Source organism: Sinocyclocheilus anshuiensis, unplaced genomic scaffold (assembly GCF_001515605.1).
Source record: "Sinocyclocheilus anshuiensis isolate Anshui unplaced genomic scaffold, SAMN03320099.WGS_v1.1 scaffold244, whole genome shotgun sequence".
NCBI lineage: Eukaryota > Metazoa > Chordata > Actinopteri > Cypriniformes > Cyprinidae > Sinocyclocheilus > Sinocyclocheilus anshuiensis.
Window position 1 is genome coordinate 667,657 of NW_015558588.1, and position 10,114 is coordinate 677,770.

General features: G+C 29.2%; 1 protein-coding gene across 1 annotated transcript in view; it reads left to right on the forward strand.

Moving 5' to 3' along the window:
* LOC107679933 (glycine receptor subunit alpha-2-like) overlaps positions 1 to 10,114 on the forward strand; it is a 26,931-nt gene that overhangs the window by 11,022 nt on the left and 5,795 nt on the right. The window contains exons 4-7 of the mRNA XM_016475659.1: positions 1,270 to 1,493; positions 4,732 to 4,814; positions 6,500 to 6,652; positions 9,805 to 9,875. Coding sequence (XP_016331145.1) covers positions 1,270 to 1,493; positions 4,732 to 4,814; positions 6,500 to 6,652; positions 9,805 to 9,875 — 531 coding nt within the window. The remainder of the gene's footprint in view (positions 1 to 1,269; positions 1,494 to 4,731; positions 4,815 to 6,499; positions 6,653 to 9,804; positions 9,876 to 10,114) is intronic.

The window sequence follows — 10,114 nt, forward strand, 5'->3', positions numbered from 1 at the left end:
AACGCATAGATCGTGTGTGTCATCAGATGTTACACAACGTCAACACGGATGCACACATCCTTAAATGTTTTGCTAGTGCTCGCCATAATGAGATAAATAGAGATCGCTCTTACCACAGCTCTAAATTCACGCTTCAAACAAAACAGTCAATGAAGACGAAGAAGAGAATGATGTGTAGCTCCCGGCACCTATTTATACTATAGTCGCACCGGTAGTGACGTCATGGCTGTCGCCGGCCAACGAGTTGGTGTTTTTTCAATGTATGCTTCAGACACGGGTCATGACGAGGCGTTCCCCATAGCGACCCCTAGAGGACGCAGTTCGAAGTTCCCATGAAAGGGAAATAAAGTTAGTAGAATGTTGAAAGAAACTTGCTGAACATTCTAAGAAACGTTTTTGTAACATTTAAATAACATTATAATCACAACAAGAAAACTAGACTTTTAATGGTTTTAGAATATTTAAGAAAAGTTCAAATAACATTATATTTTGGGTAAAAATAAAGTTAGAATGTTGGAATAAATGTTTTTGTAACCTGTAAATAACAAGAAGACTGGACATTTCAACGTTTATAGAAACATTTCAAAACAATGTTTTTATAACTTAAAATTGTTAATAAATATGTCATGAAAACAAGTTATGACATCTGCTGTTTAAATGTTTATATTTCAACAACAAACTGGAGTAGAAACATAATTATATCATCAAAAGGTTATATTATAATACATTTATATCATAAAAACTGCCTTATGTACAATTTAAATGTTTACAAATCACTGTAATATGTGACCCTGCAGCACAAAAGCAGTCTTAAGTCGCTGGGGAATATTTGTAGCAATAGCCAACAATCATGTTCCATGAAGATATTTAGTAATTTCCTACCGTAAATATATCAAAACTTAATTTTTGATTAGTAATATGCATTGCTAAGATCTTCATTTGAACAACTTTAAAGATGATTTTCTCAATATTTTGATTTTTTTTGCACCCTCAGATTCCAGATTTTAAAATAGTTGTATCTCAGCCAAATATTGTCCTATCATAACAAACCATACACCAATGCTTTCAGATGATGTATAAATCTCAATTTCAAAAAATTGACCCTTATGACTGGTTTTGTGGTCCAGGGTCACTAATAGTATCGTATTGTGAATTTGTCTCAGTACCAGCCCTGATAAAGTATTTGCGGTTCTCCATGGAGCCATCGATGGCGATCAAAAGCTATATTTCAAGAGTGAGCTGTGAGTTCAGAGCAGTCTTGTGTCTCAGGACTACAGGGTGAACATCTTCCTGCGGCAGAAGTGGAACGACCCTCGGCTGGCCTACAGCGAGTATCCCGACTCCTCTCTGGATCTGGACCCGTCCATGCTGGACTCCATCTGGAAACCAGACCTGTTCTTCGCCAACGAGAAGGGAGCCAACTTCCACGACGTCACGACGGATAACAAGCTCCTGAGGATCTTCAAGGATGGCACCGTCCTCTACAGCATCAGGTATGAAGACGTATTAACTCTATACGCACACTTATAAGTCTACTGCATGCCTTCTGATTGATAGTTCAGAGTCTTTTATCCAGTAATTGTAGAAATGTCAAGCTTCAGCTGGAGCTTCACGTGTCGAATCTTGACTGATTTTTATCAAGTAAGCGTCAGAATAACTGCAGTAATATCTCCAGATGAACACTTACTGGACTGAAGCAGCTCAGCTTTACTTGATTCTCCATCAATCATGTTTTAGAGTCTCAAATCTGATCCTCAGGATCTTTTGAGGAGCGTTTGTTTCCAGAAGCTTTACTTTCACTGTTCCTCAGCGGAGGAATGATCTTCACAAGCCTCCAGAACATCTCACATCTTCTGAGGAGTGTCTATATATATATATATATATATATATAGTCTAAAGGTACAATAAACTGAAAAAAAAATAAAATCTATAAATCTAGATTTTTCTGACTTATTTCATATGTCAGGCTTTACAGAGTCAAGCTGAATCAAATTTTCATATTTTTAACCATCTATTTAAACTAATTTGTTTAATTTTCAAACAGGATGAATGTTTTAGAGTAACACAATCCAAATAATAGCACAAAACATTTAAAAAATATTTAAAAAGAAAATGACTGAAACAAAAATAAAAGCCTGAACATTTCTAATGAAATGAAACTGAAATCAATTTTAATTATAATAAAATATAAAATGAAGTTGTAGTAAAATTAGTAAAAATTAATAAAAATAATTTAAAGCTAAATAGAAATATAAATAAATAAAAATGACAAATCACATACAATTAAAATGAATGAAATAAACAAAATATAAATAGTATATGAAAAACTTCACTTAAACAAAAGTAAAAAATAGAACTGAAATAAATTAAGTTCAAGTTGAAGCACCAAAATTACTAAAACAGGCATAAAAATAGATGAAAGCTGCATAGATTTTTAAAAAACAAAATCTAATGACGACAAAAGCACAGAACAAATGTCTAAAACTAAAATTAAAATGAGAGCTGAAATAAAATAAAACAAACATTAGATGAAAACCTACACTTAAAAAAAACTTAAACGAAAATAGAAATGTTGCCTTGGCAACTGACTGAACTAAAACAAGTGTAAGCTGAGGCACTAAAATCACTAAACCTAAAACACACCAAATAACAGCACAACACATTGATAATACCGATAATAAAGCTGTTTATTCTTCCACTGTCTGCACTGATCGGATATAAAGACATTATTCATGAATTACAGATTTGCTCACAGTTGTGTTTTTCTCCAGTGGATTTTGTCACATTGTAAGAGACGTCTAGCTGTTCTAACGTCGTTCAGTGATTCACAAGAGAAAGAGTGAAGTCATTATCAATTAAAGCTCTCGCCTCCCTGAAGCTCAAGATATACAGTATATATTTATGATATACCATAAATAGAACGAGGCATCAGTTTACTGTCGTGCGAGTCTGTTATTATTAACTACAACTAAAACTATTCAAAATCGATTTCATTAACTCAAATAAAGCTGAAACGTAAAAATGAAAAACTTAGATTAGAAATGTTGCCTTGGCAACTGAAATAAAATTGAAGTACAATAAAATAAAGCACTTTAACTTGAAGTACTAAAATTACTAAAACTAAAATAAAAATAAAGAAAATATTTAAAAACGAATGAAAAAATGACAAAAGCAATATAAAAAAAACAATTAAAATGAAAGCTAAATAGAAATATTTAAAAAAGATTAAAAACAGCACATAGCACATTACTGAAATGTAAATGTAAATGTGAAACTAAAATTTCACATTTACAAATGAAAAATGAAAGCTAAATAGAAATATTTGAAAAAGGAATAAAAATCTGAAACAAAATATAAATATTAGATGAAAAACTTAAACTTATTTTAGTTTAGTTTTCTTTTAAGTTGAACTTGAAGTACTAACATTACTAAAACTAAAATAAAATAAATGAAAGCTAAATAGAAATATTTTAAAATAGATTAAAAATGACAAATACATAAAATTACTGAAACTGAAATTAAAATGAAATGACAAACAAATTTACTAAAATTAAAATGAAAACTGAAATAAAATATAAATATTGGATGAAAACCTGAAACTTATTTTATTTCTGTTTTTTTTTTAAGTTTAAGTTTTTCATCCAATATTTATATTTTATTTCAGCTTTCATTTAATTTTCATTTCAGTAATTTTATGTGCTTTGGTCATTTTTAAATATTTCTATTTAGCTTTCAATTTTTTCATTTTAGTTTTAGTAATTTTATTACTTCAACTTAAACTTAAATTACTAAAAAAAGAAAGCGAAATATTATTAGAAACCAATAAAAATGACAAAAGCACATTGAATTATTGAAAATAAAATTAAAATGAAAGCTGAAATAACTTAAAAAACTAATTAAAACTGAAATAAAAAGTTCAAATTGAAGTAATAATAAGTAATGACTAAAACTTAAACTGAAATCAAAACAAATGAAAGCTAAATATAAGAAAAAAAAACCTAAGAATGAACAAAGGCACATATTTCTAAAACTAAAATTAAAACCGAAAATATAAAAATAAAATAATTCAAAATACTGTATTAAAAATACTAAAACAGTATATAAATAATACAAAAAATAACATTGAAAACATGGCATTGTTTCATTTAAATCTAACTTTTTGAGATAAAGTTTTAGAATTGTTATGAAACGTTATAGCATAAAACAAATCCAAAATCTTTCAGATTGTGCTGTATTTCTAGGTGACATTTTCTCATGCTGAAGAACAGGATCATCAGGTTTACTTCTCAAATCAGAACAGAATGCAAAACAGAGATATTTCACTAGTGCTCAAACGCTAGTAGAATTGTATGTTTGAATCAAATTCATCTCGTGATATTCGAGTGAACACGAGCCCTGAAGAGATATCTGCAGCTCTTATTGTAAATCCACGTGTTTATTTTGAAAATGAGCTGATATGACGCCGTCCTAGTTTTCATAAATGCTCTATTTATATAAATCACAACCCATCAGCGGCAGACGCTCTGAATTCATGCATAAGTCATAGTGAAGCTTCAGATCCGCTGAGGTTTCCAGATGCATCTCATCCAACATTAAACACTCCAGTCACATGAATCAAGTCTGATATTATAGGATCAGGTAATACATTCAGAGCATAATGCAAACACACACACACACACACACACACACACACATGCATAACGCAGTGTGTGTTTGTGACATTGTCTGTAGGCTGACGTTAATATTGTCCTGTCCGATGGATCTGAAGAACTTCCCGATGGATGTACAGACCTGCACCATGCAGCTGGAGAGCTGTGCGTATTAACATCTGTATGTGACCCTGGAGCACAAATACATACATCGTTGATGTATGGTTTGTTATGATAGGACAATATTTGGCTGAGATACAACTATTTGAAAATCTGGAATCTGAGGGTGCAAAATAATCAGAATATTGAGAAAATCATCTTTAAAGTTGTTCAAATGAAGTTCTTAGCAATGCATATTACTAATCAAAAATGAAGTTTTGATATATTTACAGTAGGAAATTTACTAAATATCTTCATGGGACATGATCTTTACTTAATATCCTAATGATTTTTGGCATAAAAGAAAAATCTATAATTTTGACCCATACAATGTATTGTTGGCTGTTGCTATAAATATAACCCCAGACTGCTTTTGTGCTCCAGCATCACATTGTGTCTGTTTGTCTATAGTTTTTATGATATTTATTATTATTTTGAATTAGTTTTTTATTTGTATATTTTCCATTTTAATTTTTTGTTTAAATGCTAGTTTTAATTATTTTAATTCAGTTTTTTATAGTTATTTTCAGTTGTTTAGTTATTTTTAGTTTTAGGATATTTATTAATATTTTGAATTAGGTCTTATATTTTCTGGTTTCATTTTAATTTTAGTTACTTTTAGTCATTTTGTTGTATGTTTTTATTATTTTTCTATGTGTCTAAATAGTTTTTATTATTTTTTTTATTTCAGGTTTTGTTTAGTTATTTTCAGTTGTTTAGTTATCTTTATTTTTAAGATATTTATTAATATTTTGAATAGTTTTTTTTTTTTACATTTTCTGGTTTCATTTTAATTTTGGTTAAAGTTTTAGTCATTTTGTTGTGCTTTTTAAACAAATAATGTCTATATATTTTTTATTTAATTATTTTTGTTATTTTTTGTTTTATGATATTTATTAATATTTTGATTCAGTTTTTTTTATATTTTCTGCTTTCATTTTAATTTGAGTTAAAGTTAGTCATTTTGTTGTGCAATTTTGTCAGTTTTATATTTTTATTTCAGTTTTTGTTTAGTTATTTTCAGTTTAATTTTATTTAGTTTTATGATATTTATTCATATTTTGAATTAGGTTATATATTTTCTGTTTTCATTTTAATTTGAGTTTCTTTTAGTCATTTTTATTGGTTTTATTAGTTTTCTATATGTCTAAATAGTTTTTATAATTTTTTTTTATTTCAGATTTTTTTTCTTAGTTATTTTCAGTTTAATTATATTTAGTTTTATGATATTTATTAATATTTTGAATTCGTTTTTATATTTTCTTTATTTTATTTTAATCTTAGTTATTTGTAGTCATTTTGTTGTTAGTTTTAAGTTTTCGATATGTCTAAATAGTTTTTATATTTTTTCTATTTCAGTTTTTGTTTAGTCATTTTCAGTTGTTTAGTTATTTTTAGTTTTATGATATTCATTAATATTTTAAATTAGTTCTTATTTTTATATTTTACATTTTCATTTTACAATTTTTTAAATTTTTTTAAATGTGATTTTTTTTTTTAATTGTAAAAAATTTTAGAATTTAAAAATAAATCAGTTTTTGTTTGTTTCTTTTCCGTTTTAGTAATTTTAGTACTTCACCTCAAACTAAATGACTATTTAATATAAGTATAACTGGAAGTGTTTTTTATTTCAGTCGACATTTATTTGAAATGTTTTTAATAAAGGTGTTTCTGCTGATGTTTTGCTGCAGTCGGCTACACGATGAACGACCTGATCTTCGAGTGGCTTGAGAAAGGTCCGGTGCAGGTCGCCGAGGGTCTGACGTTACCGCAGTTCATCATCCGAGACGAGAAGGAGCTCGGCTTCTGCACCAAACACTACAACACAGGTCAGAGCACCACACGCACTCATAACTAGAGATCGACCGATATATCGATTTACCGATATTTTTCCCAATATTTAAGCATTTTACAATAATCGGATATCGGTTTTGTAATATCGGATTCACCGATAAACGCCGCCATCTTGTGTATGTTTTGAGAATTGCGCGCAGGATCACCATTGCAGCGCATCTGATGGGAAACAAGACAACAACAACGGCGTGCACGGGTACTTGATTTACTGTAGTTAGTAAATTTTATTTAACATAACAGCCATTAATGCACAAATTAGATGTATTACATAAATGCCTGAAATGCAGTTTATGCAGCTTGGCTTGAAGAAATAGAGACGGACTCACGGAGTCACGTAAAATAATCCGTCAAGTCCTGTCCCAATAAAGACGTAACTTTGCATTAATTAAATAATACAGCCATGAATGAGCGCCCCTAAATTGTATTAACATTTACTATATAACCATTATTTCGCTAATAAATATCTAAATAGATACATCTCTATTGAAATTAATTATTTATTATCTCCACGAGCGATCGCAGTTTGAGTATAGTTCTGTGTAAATGCATAGATAAACCGCGCTGTCAGCAGGCTTTTCATAATCTAGGACAAAAACATTATTAATAATTCTGATATAACATGCCAGTTGAGAAATGCAATAAAATACGATGTTTTGTTTGTTATATTTCAATATTCCAGAGAATATTATTCAGTGAATTATTCTTCACTCTTTAGCCTATTAAACAGCTTATAAACCTACTAAAACTGTAGTTTAATATGAAGTTGATGACTCCTTTATTTATTTTCTCCATTTGAAAACATTAGACCTTCTACATTTATTTTGCTTATTGTTAATATTAGTGTCGCTGCTGATGCTTTAAATAAAAATGTTTTTATTGTTGTAATGTGAAGATTAAATTTAACATGAAAGACTGCTAGTTTTCAACACTTTTTTTAAGATGACTGAAAGGAGGAAAAACCAAAGTGAAGTATGTTCTTACTTCACTCAGTCATTTATTTACTTTATAACAGTAAATAAATATCAGTTCTGCATATCGGTTATTGGGCACATAAACATGCAAATAATCGGTATCGGTATCGGTTATAAAATATCAATATCGGTCGATCACTACTCCTAACCCATCATTACAGACCTGCATCATGTCCAGTGAATGAATCCAATGCTCGTGTTGAGCTGCTGATTCCAAAAAGTGTGTCTGTTTTGCTCTTTCACGTCACACTTTCTCACTAAATATGTGCATTTTGTAGCTTCTTTGCTTTTAATAACCTGTTGTGCGGTGAAGAAGTCTTACATTGTCCGTTAATCAGCAGAAAAATATACATAAACACATGATTCCTGTCTGAATCTGAGCTGCTTTATTAACTATTTGATCATTTATCAGCCCATTTTCACATTATTTGATGCTTAATCCTGATTTTAAGATTCAGATTTATGGCCAGAAACAGAAGAAAATGCAAACATGAGTCTGATGCTTTCAATTTTCAATTAGAAATTGCTAGTAATTGATTACAAAGAAACATTGAATCATATGAAATTTTTAAGTAGAAAAACTCAAAAAGTATTTACTTGTAAAATGTTTTCTAGTAATCTTTTTTTTATTAGCTTGTATTGATTCTTTTATTTACATCTTTTTACAATGTATAGTTTTTATTCATTTTTATTTTATTTTATTTTAATTTTATTTTATTCATTATTTTTTCTGTTTATTTATTTTTATTTATTTTATTACTTCAAGTTAAAACAATGTTATTTTACTATCGATGAGATACTATTATAGTTTTTATTAATGTTTTGAATTAGATTTTATTTTTATATTATATGCTTTCCTGTAAATTTTAACGTTTAAGTATTTTTGTTGTGCGTTTTTATTATTTTTATTATTTTTTGTTGTTTTTAAAATGTCTATATTATTTTTACTCATTTTTATTTTAGTTTTTGTTATTTTATTATATGAAGTTAAACTAAATGAAGATGAGAAATGTTGCCTTGGAAACTAGCTGAAATAAAATAAGCTTAATATTTTTATATTAAACTTTTATAGTTTTATATTTAGTTTTATTTCAGTTACGTATATTTTATTTCAAGCAATGATAATGCTTTAATGGTTTTAGTTTTTTTGAGTTAAACTAAATGAAAATGAGAAATGAAATAAGATAAAATATAGTTTAAAAAAAAAATATTTAAGTAAGTAACAAAGATGTTTTTAATTGTCTTAGTTTTAGTTATTTATAAAATTGTTCTTTGACATTAAATGGAGTATTTTAACTTTTTATTTATTTTATTTTTTTATTTAAATAATTTTCTTTGTTTCTACATATTTTTCCACTTTGCAGATTGTAAGTTAAATTATACATTTTGAATACTACTTTTTGTTATTAAAACCCAAACTTTTGACATTTGACTGCTTTTGTTAGTTTGATAAGTATATATTTATATTTTATATTTTTCATGTTTCTCGGTGCTTGCTGTTCTAAATTAAAAAATAGTCTTTCATTAAAATACAATAACTTGCTCCAGCAGTGAAACGACTTTCTTTTCTTGAGCAGAACAGAAGATTTTTAGTTGAAACTGTGATCCTTGACGATCCATTAAGTGCAAGTCAATGGCTACCGGCACTTTGAGAGTCCAAAAAAAAGCACATCAGGAAACACAGAATGAATCCCCGTGGCTCCTGACGATATATTGAGATCTTATGAAGCGAAACGATCAGTCTGTGCAAGAAACTGATGCATTATTTACAGCATTATTACCTGTAATCCAGAGCTTCAGGCAAACGGTTCAGTTTGTGAACGAATCATTCTTTTGAACCGGTTCTTTTTAGTGAACTAGATCATCAAATCGGACTGAAGCACCTGAATCAGTTCGCGGCTCGAGCAGCGCAGATCTACAAGATCTACAAGTTAAACTCACTTTCAGACGCCTGACAGTCACTCAATGAGCCGAAATAGCGGCGTATGTGATCCTCTCATGAATGAATCACGTCATTGTGTGATTACATAAATGCGCTTCATAAGACCTCAATATATCGTCAGGAGCGACAATTATTAATTTTGTCTTGCCTGTGTGTGCTTTTATTGACTCTCAGAGTGATGGCAGCCATTGACTTGCATTGTATGAATCCCCAAGCATCACGGTTTCAGCTAAAAATCCTCTTTACTGTTCCACTGAAGAAACACCCCCACCTACGTCTAGTTTTTCTGAAGCTGTAGAGGTGAGTGTGTGTGTGTGTGTGTGTGTGTGTGTGTGTGTGTTTGTGAACACAGCACGGCATTTCATTATAAGGGTCAAAAACGAGGACATTTAGTGCAAAAAATACCAGCAAAAAACCCTAAATATATCTCTGTATAATCAACCATTAATGAAATGTAAAAATTAGGCCGGGCAGATTCAGTGTTATTTTAGTATAGTTGATATACTATTATAATTTTTATCAATATATTTACTTATTTA